Source organism: Hydractinia symbiolongicarpus, chromosome 8 (assembly GCF_029227915.1).
Source record: "Hydractinia symbiolongicarpus strain clone_291-10 chromosome 8, HSymV2.1, whole genome shotgun sequence".
In the NCBI taxonomy this organism is placed as follows: Eukaryota; Metazoa; Cnidaria; class Hydrozoa; order Anthoathecata; family Hydractiniidae; genus Hydractinia; species Hydractinia symbiolongicarpus.
In genome coordinates this window covers 16,263,479-16,285,851 of record NC_079882.1, presented here as the reverse complement: position 1 = coordinate 16,285,851, position 22,373 = coordinate 16,263,479, and the positions used below count along the sequence as shown (strand labels likewise).

Here is a 22,373-nt window from a genome sequence, read left to right as displayed (position 1 = left end):
TTCATGTTGGTACTGCTATCAACAAAGGTCCTGCGAAGGAAGTCCTAGCACATTTAAAGCCATTTGAGCTACGAAAGTTGTGCAAGCACAGCAATCGCTCAACTAGACAACCGCCTAACAAGTGGTAACTCAATATCTTTCTTTTTCATCCTTTTTTATCATATTGCAGTTTCGGTTTTCACGAAACGGGTCCCTGGAAACTCATTGACAACTAAATGGCCACTATGGTCAAACCAATTGACCTTTTTCAATAAATTTATGTTTGTTGCGAAGATTAAAGTCATAAATCATAGAATGTTGCATTTCATGCAGTCAGAGAAAATTGTTATTTAATCTGTAAAATCGATTGTTATTTAATCTGTAACCGATTTAATTAAGCGTATTCTTAATCCAGTTTTTTCAACCAAATCAACAGCATATGATTTTATTTTTTTGTTTATGTGTTCTTCACCAAAAGAATATTAGAGTGTAAAAGAAGGTATGTTCGGGAGAAATAGGATTTGTTATGTATACCTGTATATACCTTGTGTTGTATTTAAGCTAGCTAGATAGCTGCTAAGCATGTCTTCAAGGAAACCTTCATTGTGTTTTTTACTACACCCTGTGCACAAAAGCTAGCATAGCTAGCTTCAGAGTCTAGTACCTACCTCCTCAAATGCACTGCAAAAAAAAAACAGAAGCTTACTTTAACAGCCTCTAACTAAAAGCTATTTAATTTTGTTTGCACCTTAAGCTATTTTACCAATGCCAAATATTTTATTTTTCACAAAAATAAATTCAGTCCAGAAGAACAAACATTCCAGCGTCCCTTCTGCACATAAACTTAGCCGCCATTATAGTTTTTCTGTTATTATTCAATTTTTTAGGCATAAATTAATTTATCTTCATAATTAACGAAAACTTGAGAAACCAATCAGATCTCAGAACTGACCAGTGTGGCCCAGGGTCATTTCTTCTCGCCGTCCGAGATTGTCAGAAAGAGAAAAATGGGCCTGGGGACGAGGTTGAGAAGCAATAGAACTAGAGATGTTGTCCCTTAGAATAAAATATTGGGAAGATAACGCGTTGAGACTGCAAACTGACGAAATAAGACGTTTATACGGAAGACCTATAGAAAAAAATACTACAACGCTGGACACAATATTTGTAGAAATGGACTACTTACTACGTCGCTGTGAACATTGACAAGTTTGGAGTGCGTATTATTTACATCTATAGCTACATATTACATATCTATTTACAGCTTTCTCAATTGCTTGTTGTTATTAATTTTAAAAATCCCCGCTCCTTTTTACTAATTTTTGTTCAGGGATGTAGCACTGAGATAATTAGGAAATTCCTTTATAGACACATTTCTACAGCCCGTCCAGCGGGGTATTCAACACTTACCCTTTCGGCTGGTGCATCTTTTAGCTCATTTATGATGAGATGTTCTTTGTTTTCTTCATTGTTTAGCATGGTCATTCGAACATTGTTCTAAATTAATCAGCGATGCAATGAGAAAAGTATACTTTTATAAAAAATTAAGAAACGTTATAAAAGTGTTTCTGAATCTTTTTCCTCCTCATAAATAAACAAGAAGCCGAACCTGTTTGAAAACCACGCCTTTTCCAGTGCTGCGAAATACTTTTCCTTATAGAAAACTGGTTTATTTGTACTCTAATAACTTTAGCGTTTCGCGTTTACTAAAGGATAACACAAGTCTTTGTATAATACGAAATTATATTTCTCATGTTGTTCCGCCTCTATTACCCTGTGCTTTTCGTGCTTAGGGCTTACATGGCTCACCTGTGGTGGGTGATGTTAAGGGATCACGTGGCTCACCTGTAGTGATTCTGCGGAACTGATAGTAGAGATTATAATTTTTAGGTTCTGGGACACCTCAATCGAACTTTTAATATCCCACTGTCCCAGCACTCCTTTCACTATCCCGGCACTCCTTCCGATATCTAAGAACATGATTTCGGGGTTAAAGCGAAAAACTCTCAACTCTATGGAGATCCGATGGATATCCGTATAGTTTTAAAATTAAAGTGTATGGTTGTTGGTGTTAAAGCGTAAAATCCCCCGCTTCTCTCTCTCTCCCCCCATCTGCGCATGCGGAAAACCTTCAACGATCTTCGACAGAATGTGACGTCATCATACGCCAATTGAATCAGGGAAATCCCCTGATTCAAAATTTTTTGTCTCATTTTTTGTCCATCTTAAAAAATTTTTTTGATCAAAAAAAATATATAATAAAAGGACAAAATGAGTTTTTTTAGAAATGCAATCAGCGAATATACAATACTGTATCAGCACCGGTAGCATCCACTACCAATGCCCTTACCGCTCGACTGAAGAATGTGCGGGATATCGTTGGCGATTATTACAAGAAAATAAAGGATGAAATAAAACAACAACTTAGTTTTCACGATGAGATCGAACAGGAAGCGCAGGAGGACCACATCGAAGACGTTCAGGACGACCTATATGAAGAGCCAGCTGACCTCACTCATCAGGAACATAAATATGCACTCCACAAAACATTTCGTAGTTTTCGAATAGCCGGTGTTAAAAAAGCTGATGTTGATAGCTATTTAGCACTGATTTGACCGCATGTGGAGCAATTGATTATTGAACAGGTGGAAGATATGGGTTCTGACAAAGTGCAACCGTCAATGTGGATTATGTGGGGAAAAAAGATCATGCTTGCTGTCCAACCTAATGCAGAAGATTTCGATAAAGGAGCGGAGGATTTATACAATATGTATGCGAACATTGATCAATACGCAAGAGTTGAAAAGCCATTTAATAGCAGACTCATGCAGGTATTTCAAGGCAATGATGTTAACGAGCTGCTGGATGTTTGCTCAAATAAGGATTCATGTGGAAAATCCAGCGCTACCACAGAGTGGATTTAAAATCGATCACTTCATGCACCTGGATGTAGATGTTCATAAATTGCAGCTCACAGAGGTTCATCCTATATCAAATTACCTAAATGAATCAGTATAAAAAGGCAATCATCAATCCAAAAAACAACGATGAAGAATGTTTTAAGTGGGCCGTCATAGCAGCATTACATCATGAAGAAATCGATATTCACCTAGAGCGCATCACTAAATTACAAAAATATGCAGATCAATACAACTGGGATGGATTAGAATTTCCACTTGACATTAAAAAAATAATAAAATTTGAAATAACAACCTCAATCTTGCGATCAAAGTTTACCTCGGGAAGCAACAGCATCAATATTTTGCGAAATCTGATTACAATGCAACACGCGAAAAACAAATAAATTTACTGTTGATTACAGATGATGAAAAGACGCACTATACCTGCATTAAAAGTCTCTCAAGGGTATTGGGTAGCAAGAATTCTGAAAATGAAAAAGCAATGCATTTCTGTCTAACTTGCTTGCAAGCCTTTAATTGTGTAGAATCCAGGGACAAGCATTATAAATATTGTATAGATCATGAGGCGGTTAAAAAGAGGATGTCAAAGGAAAGCGAAAAATGGTTGAAATATCCCGTTTGCAATATATGCCGATTTTGAAAGTTTACTCATCCCAATGGAAGAAGATCGCAGAGAAAGCAAGACCATAAAAATGAAGAAGCATGTACCATAGGGTTGGTGCACATATAGTAAATTTGCCTACGGAGACGTATCAAATGCACCGACAACATATCGTGGCAAGGATTGCGTGGAGAAATTTATAGGGCACTTGGAAAATGAGGTGAAGAAGCTATATGATACGTATCTACAGCAGCCGATGACGGAGCTCACAGAGGTGTTAAAAAGAGAATACAATGAGGCATCAGAATGTCATATTTGCATGAAGCCATTCAACGATCTATTAAACCGAAAAGTGAGAGATCACTGCCATTTTACAGGTCTCTACCGAAGAGCAGCCCATAACAATTGTAATTTGAAATATAGAATTCCTGACCACATCCCTATCATATTTCATAATCTGAGCGGTAACGATGCACATTTGTTCATTAGGGAGCTTGGAAAAAAATATAACATTGAAGACATAGGGTGTATTGCGGAAAATAAGGTGAAAAATATCAGTTTCAACTAGCAGTTGTTACTAATTCTAGCGGAGAGCAGGTATTGAAAAAAATTGAGCTTTGATTTATCGACAGTTTTCGATTCATGGCATCAAGCCTGAATAAATTATCAAGTAATCTGACCGATGGTCAGTGTAAAAACCTTCGTCAGTTTTATCAGCAGGATGATATACTTAAACTCATGCGAGTAAGGACGTGTACCCATATGAGTATATGGATGGGTGTAAGCGTTTTGAATAGTCAGAGCTACCTCTAAAGGAAAAATTTTACAGTAAACTGAACATGGAAAATATAAGCGCCACAGATTATGAGCATGCTCATAAGGTCTGGAATCGTATCACACCAGAGGGTGATCAAGTGACGCTCGGTGACTATCATGATGTATACCTCGCCATGGACGTTTTACTGCTGGCTGATGTTTTTAAAACATCTCGTGATGCATGTATGAAACATTATAAGTTGGAAACCATAGCAGGTCCGAATTTAATGAATTTTTTTGTTATGCTACAAGTGTTATTCAAACAATTTTAAAAACGAAACCCACGTGCGGTAAATTCTTTTCTGTATTATGAAAATGACAGTATAGTCATGCATACTATTTCATATGTGTAGAAAAGGAAGTTAAGATTAAGAGAGTCGCTACACGTAGACGCTCGATCATCGCGCTTGGGGATTTAAAACATCCCCCACTTTTCTACCGCACAACGAATGCGCAACATCGCAAGCGTAACATCCTTTGCACGTGCGTTTTACATCGCACGTGTTACTTGATTCAAATATTTCTGAAAAAGACTGATGCGTGGTATGATCTAACTAAATAAGTAGCTAGCAAGATTAGTAAGTTGGAAAGAGTACTTTTATTTTTGTGCAGTCTATAAACCACTACGGCAAAATTTTGCCGTCGTGGAGGTCGACCACGACGTCATTCACGACGGCAAAAGCTGAATGCCGTCGTGGATTCAGAAGGCTGAATGATCAGTGTGAAGCGGTAAAAACTAATCCAATGTGCTTGATCAGCACACTAGACAAATAAATGGAATTTTGTTTATTTTTTGCAATAATTCTACCGTATATAATTGTACTGATGTTATTTCTAAAATTTCGACATTTAATAAACTAAATGAGCGTGCTTGCAAATATAATTGATGTTGTCGATACCCCTGCAGCAGAAGCGACAACAAATAAGGAAAAGCCTATCGATAAACGTCAAGTTTTGAAAAATGCAATCCGGAAGGATAAGGCACTCTATTACCGAAGAAATGTACTGAAAGTTTTATTGATAAGACGTCAGATGTTGCGATCGAAAAGGTATATGCTGAATATGTTCAACGTGAAATCCATGAGAAGGGCGAAAAAACGGCCAAGGCACTATCGTCTCATGAAATTAGCATGTACGCCAATGTTGTAGGTAATGTTGTACAACTTGATAGTGCTGAAAATTTAAAAGAAGATAGTGAGGAAGACCCAATTATTAAGGATAGTATTAGCCGATTTAGGGATCCTCGTGTACTCTGCATTCGGTAAATTTCTAGCACCTCTTCTTGTTGTTGCACATACTGTGAATCATGTTAAAGTTTTGTCAAAACAAAACAAAAATGAAAACGAACAAAATCGAGAAGAAATCAATGAGTGAGAACAAGCAAGAACAAAAGCAAGTTATTACTAAGAAAAATGAGGGCCATGTTGCTGCTGGGAAGAGACTTGCCGAATGGAATAGAAAGAACAAGGAGGACTTGCATAAGAACAAGGATCAAGTAGAGAGTAGTACTTCGTCAAGTAGTTCATCAAGTAGTTCACCAAGTACATCAAGTTCTACCGCAGTTTTAGGAGGAACGGCAGCGGTTGGTATTATTGCGATAATGGGAGGGTTTACCGTCTATTATAAATTTTTCAAACAACATACAACAGCATCAGCCTGATAACAAATCATCAGAGCAGCCGCCTGTTGAAAAAAAAGTTCAACAAAAATTAGATATACTAGTCGGTTGCTCGTGGAAAAATTTCATACCGCCTTCAGCACGTCTCGCTACTTGGGGTACCATTTTGCGTGACGTGACGTGACAGACAATCAAAAATTGATTGGTACAATAAACAAAGAGAATTGAAAAGACAGGCTGGGGAGGATATTAAAGAGTTTGATGAAGGGATGCGTGAGTACTATATTGTAAGGAACCAAAACTATCCAACATTTATGTACCATCCAAGCATCAACAGGATGGCGAAATCACGTTCATTGTTGGATCCTTAGCCCTTCTGGGGGTGGTTGCGTATAAATATTTGTAATGAAAAAATACAATTTTTGACATGTAAATAAAAGAACATGTAAAAAAAAAAACATCGTTACAGAAAAAGAGGCCGAAAAATTAAGCAGTATTTATTACAACCCTGAACTTCTTTGGGTTGGACGAAAAGCCGTTAAATGGACTATCCAAAAAGAAAGTCACACACTGGTTGTCTGGGCAGCTCCTATGGCTTCGGCATATTAAGGGTCCAAAAAAGATTGATTATCCTCATTTTACCATTACAAAACCGAACGAAATGCACCAGCTTGATCTACTGTAAATAGCTCATGACAAGTTGTATGGAAATACATATACAAATATATTTTGACAGGGATCGATGTAGCCTCGAGATAAAAAGTGGCGAGACCTTTTAAAACGAAAAAAGCAGCTGCAGCGTGATCAAGGATATATATAGATCAGGTCCTTTAAGGTACCCTACAATTTTCAATATGATAATGGGTCAGAATTTAAATCGGATGTGACAAAATTGTTAGAGGGTAAAGGGGTGGAGATTAAGCGTGCAACTACCAAATATCACCATACCTTTACAGCCTTTGCAGAATCATGTAACAAAGTGCTTTTGGAAAGACTTTTCAAGCCCCAGGATGCACAAGAGTTGGTCACTGAGGAGACTAGTAGTACATGGGTTAAACACCTGTATGCCACTGTGAAGAATTTAAATAACACCAAGACTGTAATGATCGGCATAAAACCATCAAAAGCCATGAAGTTGGAGGATGTACCACTTGCGAAAAGTGAAGAATACGCGGAGGAAAAATCTTTGCGTGAAGATGGTCTGTACCTCTATCTTCTTCTACCGGGGGAAGAACATGGAGACCAAAAAAGATGTGCAACAGATGCATTTTGGAGCAAGAAAACATATAGGCTGGATTGTATTGTAGCAGAACCAAATAGTCGGGTTTTGTATTATTTAAAAGAAGGGCCTGAGTGTAGTTTCGTCGCAGAGGAATTGATGTTGATTCTTGAAAATGCCGAATTACCTCCAGAGCATGTGAAGAAGTTGTAAATTTTTTTTATGGCTTTGATCTCAATCATCTTCATCCCAATCCTCGTCATCTGGACCATCTTCAGCCGGATCACGTAAATAATTATAAGAATGTAAGGTATAGAACGGATATCCATAGACGATTCCTTTAATAACATTTGGCTCACTATCAAGGTCGATGTCAACCAACTGTCTATCTGCTATGGGAAAGTCTAAGATGCCTGTTAAGTAACAATAATGACTTACTTTGATTGTCTCACTTGATTACTCAGCGGTATCACAAACACAACCAGCAGGAACACAACACAACTTGATCCGTAACACAACAACACACCTGGATATTAACACAACTGCACAACCACTTGAGGCCCCACCAAGATTATTCACTATTGTTTACAGTCTATATTATGGAGACAACTTATTAATATCAACAATCTCCCTTCTCTTTCCTCAATTAGTGAATGTTGGTGGGAATCTGTGTCTTCTCATTTTTATTAGTCTTTTTCATTTTCCGTAAATCAACTTAATCATAATTACAAACTTCTTCACTTTCTCAGCTTACAGCCGAGCCTCTGCAATTGCTTGCAAAAGTCGACTTGACGAAGCTCCATTCTTTGCCATTTGGTCTTTTGTTGTTATCCAACTAAGTTTTGAAATTTCTTTCTTTTCTATCATTTCTTTCAAGATGGCAATGTCGACTCTTAATCTTCTGTCCAAAATACCTTTACTGGAATGTGCAGCATCTACCAAAGACTTCCAATCTGTATAACATATCATCGCCTTCTCCATCAAAGACAACATCTCGAATAATACTTGACAACCAGTATGACGATTCTGCAGCTTCTATAAGAGCTAACGTTTCTGCTGATAGTGTACTTTTGACAACTCGTCTAACTCTTTTTGACTGCCAAGCTAAGGGGATAGTAATTAACTTATCTTTGTTACTTAGGAAGATAATTGCCTCATCTTTGTCTTTTCCTCATCACTTAAACCGTCTGATTTTGACCTCTTTTTAGGTAGGTTAATTAATCGGTCAATTAAATTGGGTAGCTACTCAGACAAGACCAGACATATTGTTTGATTGTTGTCAGCTGATGGGAATTGTAAGCAATGATTTGGACAATAATCTCTTTTTAGGTAGGTAAATTTCTTGGATACTATTAACATATATCTGATCTAACATTATTTCATTATCTTTACAACTGAGGTTTATACCAAGGTATTTGAACGCAACTGATTTTTCTATAAAAACTTGAAAGATTTTTCTTATCTCTTCAATAACCTCTCTCTCAAAATATTCGCTCCCTCCCCAGCAAAAATCATCAACATGGGTAGAAATAAGACCTGCTAGTTTACCATTGTGGTGCTAATAAAACAAACCGGGGTCATATTTACACACTTTAACATTCAATTTGGTAAGTTCTTCATAAACCTTAAGATACCAAGTCCTTGAAGCACCGTTTAATCCATAAACATATGTCTTTAATTTCCATACTGTTCCCTCTTTGTAGGCTTCCTTGGGTGGACGTATATATAATTCTCTGTCAATAGGCTTCCCTTGAAGAAATGCTGTTTTAATGTCGATGGAATGGCATGTCCAATTCATGACAGACATAATAGCAAACATAATCCTAAATGACTCTTTACAGCAGGTCGGAGAATCGGTTTGTACATCTGCTTTATCTTCAAATCTTGCTACTAACCTTGCTTTAAATTTGACCAAACCAGACTGGTCACATTTCTTGGTAATCACCCATTTTGTCGATATCAATGATTGCTTAGACACTGGAACCTCTTCATAAACATTGTTTTTGATCCAATTTTCCAGCTCATTCGTTTTTGCTTGCTTAATTAATTCAGTCTCTGTGCTGTCAACTAACAGTATCTCTTCACTATTTGATGGACTCATTTCTTCATTTATTCCTTCTATTTTTGATATTTCCTTTTTCATATCAATACATTCTGTAAAGCCATCTTTATGGCAAACATTCCCTGAGCCTTCCCAACTTTTCCAGCTCTTGAAATTACTTCAACTTCTTTTAATTGCAAATTTTCATTTGCTGCAATGCGTATTTTCATCTGTGGTTTTAACTTAACAACATCATTTTCAGCATCATCATTTTTATTGTTAGCATTGACATTCTGCTGTTCGCTTGCATCTTTATTGTGTTCCACATTTTCTAATTTGCTTACTTCATCAATAGGATTTATACTATCAAAGTCATCATCATTTCTCCTCATTTCTTCTTTTTCAATAGTATTTTCAGTATCTTTAAAGTATACATTGTCCTCTTCTAGTGTAACAGCATCTACATCATCCTTATCATTTTCACTGTATACATCATCATCTTCTAGTACAAGATGTTTCATAAACTGTTCTGTGTTTGTTTCAGGTTTCGATGTGTCATCAGAAGCTATTCTCTCTTGGCCTTTCTCATGCATTAAATTACATGGATGCACACGAATGTATCGACTTCCATGTTTTACCAAAACTTGCTGACTTTCAAAACCTACTATAACTATACCTGGACCATGCCAATGTTTGTCGTCTTTTCTCCGATAATAGACTTTATCGCCATACATGTATTTCACATTTCCAGAAGGTCTAATTTGATGTCTCAAAGCTCGTCGTATCTTCTCTGATGACTCGTTTTCGATATATGCCTGTCTTGCTGCATGCATACCATTTAATTATTCCGCTACTACTTGACTGGCAGTTTTAATTTCCATTGCAGGTGGCTTATTTGTCAATATGCATGGTATATTGGGGTTCTTGCCAAAAAGTAATTTGTTTGGACTGTAGCCATTGTAATTCGCAAGTGAGTTCATTGCACTAATTGCCCAACTTAAAGCCAGTTCTAACTCACAGTTTTGATCATTCATAATTTTTCAAACAGTCTCTCCAATGATAGCATTATGCCTTTCAACTATTCCGTTAGTCCATGGACTCTCTGCAGCAGTGGTGACAACCTTAATGTTAAATTTTTCACAGAAATCAATGAATTTACTGTTATCGAACTCCCCTCCATTGTCAACCATGAACTTTCCTGCACAGCCAAATGTTCCTATCCAGATTTCAAATATCTTCGTGACAATCACTTCTTTTCGTTTGCTATGTATGACAGTAGCAGCACTATACTTCGTAAAAGTATCAATTAAATGTAAGAACCATGTTTTTGTATTGCCATCTGTCCACTCTTTTAGGTCTATTGCTACACAGTCATTAAAGTCATTGGACATATGCAAATCCATCACAGGTCTTGGGGATAGTTTTTTGTACTTGAAACATGTCTCCCATTTCTGTGATATATGGTCAATCAATGTATGCAACTTCTTATCCTCAACACCTGCATCCCGAAGTAACTTCTTTAAACGTTCCGGTGGCGGATGACTAAATTGTTTATGAAGTTTAACAATGTCTTTTACTTTTTCGGTTTCATTTTTCATAGCGAAACTCTCTGAATGCAGGACTATCTCTTCCGCACCTACACTTGAAATATCATCAAATTCAAATTTTATTTTGCCTAAAGGGACACAATAGTGTCCTGAAGATGTGAGCAACACCTTTTGCTTCATTACCAGTAATCTTTAACTTTCGCTGGATCTACAAAGAGCAGTAAAACTCCCTTCAAACTTTTTGCTGGGGTGTCGATTTGTAAATTATAACTGGTATCTTCTATTATATCGTAATCACCTTGCTGCAAAGGACTCTTGCGAAAGGCAAAACAAATCGACTATACCGTGATGCCATAGCACTTGCAAGGCCCTTGTGATTTACTTTATCATATTCCAGTACAATATTAGTGATTTTATAGGTAGCATCTGCTGCTTTGGCTGCAGTAGACCCTGAAGCTGCTGTACCTCCATCTTTGATAACATCCGCACATTTTGCAAAATGGATTACGAATTGCAATCTGTCGTGTAGGCCAAATAGATAAAAGTTGATAGACTAGTTCAAACAATTTTTCAAGGGGTATACAAAAGGTATTACCATAAGCTGCGACAATCGCTTTTTCTTCAATATTACCCGCATGATCAGTAGCTTTTGCCTGTAGGGCGCAGATTGTACCATCATTTGGATTAACCCCTTCCTGGATCAGAGTGTTCTCACGTTTAAATTTCGATAGCAAGAGATCGCGATAGACAGCGAACACTCTATAGTCGTTAATGCTTTGAATTTCATGACCATTGAGTACAATTTCAGGTTCTGTACAAGACTCTTGGCGATATTTTTACGATAGTACGTTTTGTATTGGTGCCAGTTAGTTCCAGATCAAATAATAGTCGAGGACTTTCGGGAAATATCACATCATTCTGCCTCATATTGGGAATATCCACATAGAGGTCCTTGTTTTGATTGATTGTCGATGGAATGTGACTCACCCTCACAGTTTGTCGTTTGCCTTTCATGGCAAACATTGTTTTGGTATCAGCGTATGGATCGAGTGTTTTTCCAAATATGTTACTCATAGCTAGTTTATTATTAGATAATTTTTTGTTAAAATAAAATGGCTTATAGTCCAGGTTATGAAGATGACGGCGGTTTTACTCGTGAGGGGGGATATTAATGATGATGATGATACTGTAACTTTTAATAGACCTGAGGACATTGCAACGCCATCACCGGAAGAAATAAAGATGCCGGGCACCGCACTAAGCCAGAGAGAAGAGCTCAAAAGGTTGAAAATCGATTGTCTCTATAACTATCTCGAGGAGGCACTAGGGCAGCCAAATGTGAAACATTATGATGATTTTGAGGTACGAAGGAATCAACTTCTTTATGCTGGTATAGAGATTACAAAAAAGAACGTAGAGTTGCGATCTTCTGGGGCGATAATAACAAAGTTAGGAGCAAACCGTCTGCGAGCTATTAGGGTTCACAGAGTATACTACACCAGCAAAGGCATCAAAAATTCAGAAATTATATGCATAACATCCGTGTCAGGAACACGGATGAGATAGAAATGATTCCAATAAGCGAGAATGTTTTTGATGAAACTGAAACCATCATAGACACTTCCTTTGTTGGTGAATAGCCGTTTACGAGGCGTCAAAGAAGAGAACTAGGAACCATAAGGGGTAATTTGAAATTATTAAAAAGTAAGATGATCTTCTATAATAGTGAAATTGCTAAGGCAGAGGATAAGGTGAGGAGGCTTGAGGAGAAGAGAGCAAAGCCTGATAAGGAAGAACTAGAACAGATCCAGAAAGAAAATGAAGCCGTACAAAAAGAGCATGGTTTACTATCATCCAAAATTCAAGGTCAGCTCACTGCAATATCAAATACTCTGATAAAAATCATGGGAGATGATACATCGCTGGGTGAAAAACTTAAAATTTTATTCAAGGAACAAGGAAATACTATAGCGAGTATTATTTCCGCTATTGGTTTACTTATATCTACCATTGTGTTGGCAGTAACAGGAGGTGGAGGAGGGGCTGGTGCTGTGGCGGCAGGAAGTGCCGGTGGGAAGGGCTTTATACAAAAACAGCTGGAAAGGTTGGGAAAATTTTTAAAATAGTTAGCAGGAAAAGCATGTGCAGCCCTTCCTGGAATCATCGGCACAGTAGTATCCTTCTTTTTCAGAGTTGCCGCAAAAGTTGTTGAAGTTGTTGCTAAACATTTGTATATGCGATTGCAGCTGCCGTTGTTCTTGTTGTAGGTTATATCGGTAGGAGTAAGGGCAAACAGTCGTAAATAGCTAGCGCAGTCTGCAACTTAGTCTAATTTGTTGATCAAACACACTAGACTCCATTCTTACTTACCTAAGCCAGATGTAAAACAAAATAACACCTATCTGGTTGTAATCAACACAGCCATCGTCATCGTGTTTCTCTGCCTCCATTACACTATGCTTTTCGTGCTTGGTGGGTGTTGCTGTCACTGTCTCTGGCGTATGGTTAGCCACATGTGTGGGATGCTTCATGATAACGTGGCTCGCCTGAGGATGGTGGCGCTTAATATCAACAATGTCAGCCCGCTTTGCGTTAATCTTAGGATTAATACTGATAGAGAAATAATCCTTACTAATTAAAATTGTATTTTCAATAGCTATGGGGATCGGTCAGGCTGGCCCACTGAATGCTTCGAAAAGATTAAGAGCGAAATCACAAAAACATGAAAGTATTAGTCTGCTTGCTAAATCAAAGCTCAATTCTGTCATTGATCTCATTTCGAAAGCAATCACCAACGACGTTATTGGTGACTATGAATTTAGCCTGATCATGCAAAAAAACAGCGATATAGTGCTAAAAGAGCAAATACGCCAACGAGTTAGACGCATCGTTAATAATATCAATGAACAAGAACGTGCCCAGTTACTGGGAAAAGGTAGACAGAAAGGTAAGGATGAATTTTTAAAATTCAATCTGTACAGTATGCCGCCGCTACTTATAATATATTCCTACACAACTACATGCTGCGTGTATATTCGATCTCGCAATCGATCACATCATCAGTATCAGCATTGATCCGTAAATTATTGGTATTCATCGGTATTGTTAGGGGGAGAGAGAGATGAGAAGCAGGGGATTTTATGCTCTAACCCTAAAACCATACAGTTTAACCCCGGATATCCATCGGATCTCCATAGAACCGAGGGTTTTCCGCTCTAAACCATACATTTTTACTCCAAAAATATACGGATATCCATCGGATCCCTGAACCCTGAAATCATGTTCTTGGATATAGGAAGAAGCGCTAATGTTTACAGTATAACTCAAGGCAAGTGTAAAAAATATCATCTCTAAATAACATTTTCATAACCTGATATGTTGATATTTTGGAAGCTCTTATTTTTCTCAATTGAGTGATATAATTTTTTTAGAAAAATATTAAGGTCGTTTGAAGGTTAGCTGTATACAAAATTTACCCTAGTCTCTCCCAACTGATGTTTCTCTTACAAAACGGCTGAATTTTTTTTCAAAATTTGTTGACCATTCTTCCCAGCTGGAAAAAGGTTTTTTATTATTTTATTCAAAATTTTATAGTTTTTTTACATTTCATATTCTTCCAAATGCTACATTTTTAACTTGTTTTCTTTCACATAGACGGCTGTAAAAGAAGTTAAGCTTGTTTTTACAAAAAAAATAAAAACAACCTTTTTAGATACATTATTTAGCTTTATTTTAAAACAGCTATCCTACACAAGCGTTATTTAGTTTTGTAAAAGAAAGTTCAAATGTAGATACCATTTTATCAAAAAATAAACACTGAGAAAAAGAGTTTAAGTTTTGACGTTTTTACTCACATGCGGCTTACAGCAATGAAATTACACTTTACAGGTTTTTAATATCAGCTCTACAAAATAGTTCTTGTTTGAAGGAAATATGCGCACGTGAGCACATGAATAAGAAAAGTGGGAGTTGTTGGTGTGGAATTTAAAACTAACATGGGAAAAATAGAAAAAAGAACCAAAGTCTTGAAATTCATTATTAATTCAAAATCACAATGATACTAAAGAAAAATTGATTGAAGATGTTTTATTGTAAAAGTTCCATTCAATTGCGAGATAACACCTCTTCAGTATGATACAGATAGAGTGTTACAAAGATCATCACAGCGTTGTTAGTGGGTAAACATAAACAAACAAAATAAACAGAGATACATCCAGACAGAATTTTTTTAAAAAAAATTCATAATTAAAAAGTTTAGTATATTTTGCCCTAATTTCACGAAGAAAAGAACATAAACGAAAAAAAAAATCATTTTTTCCTTTACACTCGCCTTAACAAGCACATGGTGCTATATTCAGCAGAAATAATTATTTATTTACGTTTTGAGTTTAAAGAGGAATTGTTGAAGCTGGGCATTTTAAGTGAAAGATAATAGAATTATAGCTATAAAAATAACATTTAGTAACTAATTAGAATTTCAGACGGGCTACTGCCACCTGAAGAAACCAGTTTTCTTATACTAAAAACGCTGTCAGGTGCGAACAATGAATATAATAGCTGATAGTGACAGCTGTAACACATAAAAACAATTATGTTTCACTTTTCCTTGTAAAGAACTTGAACTTACTTGTTCTTTCAGTTCTAAAACGAACTTCTCCTTTTCAGCTTTCATTTTTTTAATTTCTTGCCGCTTGGTTTTAGGCGAAGATAATTCCAGATGAGCTATTTGCGTGTCTTTTTCCGAGATTGATACCAACAATCCCTCTTGTCTACAAGTTCAATAAGTGGAAGTTAATTTTATAATAAACACTGCCGCGAATAATACATGAACGAAGAATGGTGACTTACTTAATATTGAGAAGTTCTTCAATGTGTAGCGTCTTTGTCGCCTTCATAGAAGCGATCAACGCATCACGCTCGCTCAGTGACAAAATCAAAAACGCATTTTTAATATTTGTAATTGCTTTTTCCACAACTATGCGGTCATATTCTCCCTCAGACTCGGTGAGTTTTTTGGCAGCCTCCTCCGACATTTCAACATGGCGAGCTAGTATATCCTCTCGTTCCGCGGCTATATTCACACTTTCTCTTAGAGCATCCTCAAGCATCGTAATCCGCGTAAGCCTTTTCTCATTCTCTTCCTAAAAGTATGTGTTTTGCATCACAGATATACAATAGAGCCTTCTAATTTCAGTGGAAGTAAACTAAAATATTTCGGTAGTTTTTCCGAATTTTGCAGAATAATTTGGGCACAATAAAAACGTAGGAAATTTTTGAAATAAGAGAATGTCTTGCAACGAAATTTTATTCACAAAAATTGTTAATTTATTGATAAAATTTGTTTGTGTTCAATGACTACTATAACAATAAAATAGCTACAAACCTGAAGCTCATGGATCTGAATTGATAATTCCGATTTTTTGCTTTCGTTAAGCTTTTGATGTTGTTTTTCTTTTTCCAAATTTTGAGCTTTTTTCAATGTTGTGATTTGTCGATTTTTTTCTTTAATTTGCCTAAAGGAAGAATACATGGAAATGAAAATTATATGCAAAGCCGACACAGTCACGATATATAAAAAGTTATGTACTTCTCAAGTTCTTCAATTCTTGATTCTTTCTTAGAAAGTTCGTCCCAAAGATGCTTAGTCGTTTTGTTATCTTTCACAGGTGATACTGAACGTCCTTCGGACGCTGAACGGGTCCGATGCTTCTCGATCTCTAACATCTTTTGCATGCTAACATTCAATTCTTTTACAATTTTGTCTTTTTCAATTTGAAGCTAAATATATAAGTAGGACTAAGATTGATTTTTCACAAATTGTTGAAAGAAAAGGGGAATGTTTATTCCTTTGATTTGTTCCAAGCACGTAGAAGCAAAGCATTAAAATCTAACCTTATTTGTACGTTCTTGCTCTTCTTGCAATTTATCTGATTGAACGGTTACATCATTTTGTAAGGAGGTGATTAAACCGTCTTTCTCTTTTATCCTTTTGTTTATTTTTTCGAGTTGCGCCTAACAAAAACATGCATGTTTCACAATTGTTTTGTACTGTTTGGAGAGGTTTAAACTGTTCTAAATAAGGGTGACACTGGTTTCTAACTTCAATGCAGCAGATTTTAAACAACGTCTTTATAATTCTAATCTTTGCATTTTTAGCATCCTTTAGCAATGCTTGAAATACCCAGCCTGCTTGCAAGCTCTTGCTTTTGTAAAAAAAACTTATAACATAAGCTATCTCTAAGCTCCAGTATTATGCTGGTTAACAAAATTAACAAATTACACTCTTACCATGCCATCCCTAATTTAATAATGAAAATCTGAAAATTGTCTCAAAATAAAAGAAATGTACACTCAACCTGGTAGCTTTGCACCGCTTTTTCTTTCTCGTCGAAACTTTTCTGGAGTTTTTCATTCTTGTTTTTCAGCTCATCAAAAATAACAAGTGACACTGTTTCTTCCTTCGGTGCACCAAATCTATCTTTTTGTTTTTGCAAACGATCAATCAAAGCTTTTTGTTCATAAACTTGATTCTCTAATTGATCTTTAATGATATTAAAACTTGAGCATTTAGCTTTCAGTTCTTTTAACTCATCCCGAGAATGTTCCAGGGCGACTTCTCTTTCTGCTAAATACTTATCAAGTTTTTCGTACTATAAAACAAAAATACTTAAGGAAAGCCAACATAGTTACAAACTTAATTGCCACATACAGGTATTCCAAATGTTGCTAGGAAATGTTACTATAATTTTGATACAGAAGGGTCACAAAAAGTTATAATGATTTTTCTTTCTACATATTTTAAAAGCATCTATCTATATACAATATTTCATATATTTATGCTGTAATTCCTAAATAAGTCTGACAGGACAAAAAAAAACAGTTTTGTTTGTTAAAAAAATCCCATACAAATAGAGCAAACCTTTTAGTAAATATGTTGGTAAAAGTTGTTTAAACAATTCTTACTTGTCCTTTTTCTAGTGCATTAACAAACAAATTGCCTTAAAATTAAGATGATTTAACAGTCGTGTATTTTCAGTTTTCAGTTTTTAATTGAAATTGTTATTTAAACAAGGAGAAATTGTTAATTCATTATGCATATTTATCTCTATTAATACCTGCATTCTGTCTGCTTGTGTGCGAGAAAAAGGTTGTGCTACGAAAACATAAAATGCACTATATAATGGACGAACAAACCTGTGGATTTATCAAAGGGCTACCGACTAGTCTCTTTATGCTGTCTGCTTGTGAACAAGAAAAAAGGTCGTGTTATAGATACACAAAATGCAGTATATAAAGAAGCCGTGAATTTATCAATAGGCTACCGACTACAATTTCGAAAATCACAACCACAAGCAAATAAAAACGGCATTTCTATCTAAATAACATGCACTGCAAACTTGACAATGTTCACAGCGGACTCAGGATCTTGGGTTAGATCCAAAATCTTAGTGTGCTGATGTCAGCATCCTATAATTCTATTTATATTTATATTTCAGGCCTTTCCGAGTTGTTCTATAATGCTATAATGCTGACAATGTGGAAAATGCAGCTAGCATATATTTGACAATGGTCATTCGGCCCACACCCCTGCAAATTAGGACTTATGCAGCCTACTAGTTGATGAAGCTCTTTCGCCATGTGAAGAAAGAGCTGAAAAACGGACAATTTATCAAAAATTATTTCCAGGGTTGTAGTCTTTATGATAATAACTGTATTAAATGGCAGAAATAATTTGCTGATGGGCAAGCCTGTGGATTTTTCCATGGCTTAACAACTAGTGTACTTTATAAACCCAACAGGATTTCCAGAAATTAGTTAGCAAAATGTGTCAACAATTAGTCCGTAAAGAGTGACTATATTTTGTTCGAAAATGACTAACATTTTAAGCAAATGAAAATGTTTACCAACCTTTTTTGGCGATTTTTTAAGCGATTTTTTAGACCCTTTGTAAAACAACAAATATATAATATTCTTTATAAGAAAAAACATATATTTAATGTATCTTTAAGAACCTCAAAGCAATTTTATTGAAAATCCAAAAACTACTTGATGTAAATTTTTTTCACATTAGAATCTATCATCCAGAAGTTGTCTCATTTTTAAAGACACGTTCAACATTAAAAAAAGCAGTACTAGCATCTTCATTAATGGTGCACCAGTAGTGTCCTTAAAAGTATTCCAGTTGTTTACTCTTATCTTTTAATTTTGCTTATATCGCTTTATGTTATCAATTGTTACATCTTTACTTTGGTAGATACTGATTTCGTTTTCACATCAACAAAAGATACATAAGTAATAACACTTATAAAAGCAAAAAATAAAGAAGCAAGATATAAGATTTGGACCAAATGTTATGGAAAATTTGAGTGGTGTAGAGGTTTCCCAAGGTTTTCTGCATTGAGCAAAGGGCTCCCATGATAAGTTGGAACTTAAACCACAAGCAAAGCATGCAAAGTGCTTTTTAGCACACTGAAAATGATTCAGGCTTCATTCCCCAGTGCAATGAATTAGTTTTTTATTTTTATATAGAGGTTATTACATTGTCAGGCAAAAAGTCATGAAACTGTAAAGCCATAAATCTACTGATATGCAAAAACATGCGAAGTTATACTATAAAACTCTATTCTCCACTATTGGAAATGTTGGGGCCTAATTTTAAGTTTTTAACTTGGGTAAAAACATGCTGCATTAAAAATCAATTGCAGCTAGCTAGCTAAGAATAACGGACATAAAGCTAACCAGTGCTAAGCAAGAAATTATTATAAAAATTTAACTTTGAATTACTATTTCAAATTGGTTTCCCACATAATTGACTTCCATAACCTTTTATTCCATAACAGAGTTATATTTTCTTGGCAATTATACCCAACATTTTTTCCAACCCATTTACCAAAACTATCCACATTCTGCGCGGTACACACAAATCAACTACACAACACTACTAGTTGCCGGAAGCCAACCAAAAAAAATAATCAAAAACAAAAAATAATATAACTCTGTGATAGAATAAAAAACTTTTGGATTCTTACTTTTTGACTAATGATCAGGTTGTGTGATAATTAAAGCCTTTCTAATTATTGCCTAGGCGCATCTTGATGAGTTAACAGTGTAACTTAAATTTAAAAAATTTTTGCTCTCATTTTTGTTTGCAGACGTGAAGCAGGCAAGTAGCATTTCAATTCGTCGAAAAATTGCTGACATGAAATATATTGCATTAGAAAGACTGCAAATATGAAGCAATCGAGACGCAAAAAAAGAAGAAAGAAATCGACAATTTGCACTGCTTGCCATTACAATACACATTCGCACACACAGGACCGACAATGATGTCGCTCACTTACAAGAGGTCAATTAAGTTTGTATACACCATCTTAATACAATTAACATAAGCTAGCAGAAATAAAAAGAAGGAAAACTATGACATATTGTAATGTTATTGCATTTTTAAATTGACTGATTTCAACCAAAGATCTTCTCCCCACCTATTCATAGCCTTTTACTATAGCCTTTTTTGCCTCCTATTTATACGTATGGATGCCCCACCCCCCTTTCCCCACCACTTATAAGTTATAACAGTGATAAATTATACCTTCACCGCGACGTCATTTATATCTTTTTCCTTTTGTAAAATGATTTCCCTCAGTTCTGTTGCGGAATCACTCGCCTTTAATTTCTTTAACTGCTGTTCGAAATTTTCACTTAGTTTTTCAGCATCTTGAAGTTTTCCTCTCATTGTGACCAACTGAATTGTAAAAGTATTTCTAGAAGTTTCCTATTACTTTTGACAATAAGAGCTTGTAAGTATATATTAATAGATTACAGATCCCAAACTCCAACATCATCATTTCTTCAAACAAACAACCTTTCTACTTAGGAAGGAAAGGGGCAACTATGGTATTCTTTCTGTCTTTGGGTGAAATACACAGGGCACAAAAAGGGATTTTTACTTTAATTTATGGACCTCCATAAAACACAGGTCTTAAACGACGTAAAACCACACAAGAAATAAAAAAATAAAAATCATCGAACCTTCTTCTGAACAGCACATAATTCTTTTTCTTTTGATTGCAATACATCTCGAAGCCATTCTATCTCAGCTGGTGTAGAACTCTTTCGTTCACTGTTTAGTTTATCCATCTCATTTTCTTCAAACTTTCTTTCCAAAGATTCTAACTGGATAAATCGGGAAAAAATCAGATTTACTCCAGTAGTAGTAAGGAGTGAATATATACAGTTTTCGCTCCTTCCACACCTTTACCCCTAAAAAACCCCGCTTCCACCACTTCCACCACCACCTCCATCCCAAAACAAGTAAAAACTAAATCATATGCTGATACTAACACATAATAATATATAAATGCCAATAACTAACACATATTCATATCAATACAAATAATAATAATATATATATGACATCATCAACGCATGCGCAATAGCATATATACTATATATGCTAGTATACAGAATATGAGTAAGGGAAATTCCCAAAATATTCAATTCTTGACCAAACAAAATTTTCTGGTTGAAAAGAAAATCTGTATATAATAAAGCAATGAGTTGGTTCAAAACTGCAATCAGTAAACTATATGATACAGTATCAGCACTAGTAGCGGCAACTCGCGAAGCTCGCGCTAAGCAACTAAAGAGCGTTCGGGATACCGTTAGTTACTATTATAACAGGGTCAGGGATCAATTTTCAGGAGCACCAACTCTCCACGATGAGGTTCAACGGATCACCATTGAAGATGAATACCAAGGAATTGAGGACCTCAAACACATGATTGGAAAAGAATCGAAGCATGCCACCAATACTGATGTAATTGAGGATATACATAATATTTTTGATGATGACGCGGAAATGATAGAAGACGGAAACCGCATCAAAACATGGAGGTTCAGCAAAAACCTTAACCAGCCATTGACGGACGCTATCATGCGAAAAATCACCCCCCATGTAGACATGCGTGTGAAGGTAATATACAGCTTAGGCTGCGAGATTTACCGAGGCAGGGGAGATGTTGCGAATTATCACAAAACCAAGAGCTCAAGGTCACTTTCAAACATGGCTGACATAAAGGCTTTTATCGCTGAATGAGAAAATAAGGGACTTGATCTGGAGGATGCAGAATTTTGGGTCAAAGCCTATTTACCACCAGACAGAACTATCGAGACACCAGGAGCATACGAGGGCAAGGTAGTATTTAGACACGTTTAGATCAAGATAATTTCTACGAGGGAACCCCTACTTGGATGTGGACCATTACCAGATTGGCTGCGCGGAAAAAGATGTATCTATGCCATAGACGGTGAAGATGCTAGAACGGACAATCTATGCTTCTGGAGGTGTCTAGCTGTAGGGAAGAGAGCGGATGTAAAAAGAGGGACAGAGTTCCTCACAAAGACAGCCCTCAAATTAGCTCGTGAATACTATGACGAACCTAAATTAAAGAGGGAAGAGGTAAGGGCTACGAGGCTCGTGGACTTAAAGGGCATTGCCAAAAAATTCAAAATTAACATAAGGATCTTTGAACCAAAGACCCTTATGTTAATGCTAATGTTAATGCTAAGGCCCCATGGAGTCTCGTATATGGACAAGGCCAATACAAAAAGGGTTTGGGCACAATCAACATT

At 36.0% G+C, this 22,373-nt stretch overlaps 1 protein-coding gene across 2 annotated transcripts in view; it reads right to left on the bottom strand.

Annotated features, from left to right (window-relative positions):
- The window catches only part of LOC130654847 (ELKS/Rab6-interacting/CAST family member 1-like), a 76,881-nt gene that overhangs the window by 2,208 nt on the left and 52,300 nt on the right, over positions 1-22,373 (bottom strand). For both annotated transcript variants that reach the window (XM_057457490.1, XM_057457489.1), the window contains 9 exons: positions 20,772-20,915; positions 20,332-20,484; positions 17,099-17,392; positions 16,635-16,754; positions 16,330-16,520; positions 16,126-16,255; positions 15,591-15,883; positions 15,370-15,511; positions 1,390-1,476 (listed from right to left, as the gene is read on the bottom strand). In XM_057457490.1, the coding sequence (XP_057313473.1) occupies positions 1,390-1,476; positions 15,370-15,511; positions 15,591-15,883; positions 16,126-16,255; positions 16,330-16,520; positions 16,635-16,754; positions 17,099-17,392; positions 20,332-20,484; positions 20,772-20,915 (1,554 nt within the window). The remainder of the gene's footprint in view (positions 1-1,389; positions 1,477-15,369; positions 15,512-15,590; positions 15,884-16,125; positions 16,256-16,329; positions 16,521-16,634; positions 16,755-17,098; positions 17,393-20,331; positions 20,485-20,771; positions 20,916-22,373) is intronic.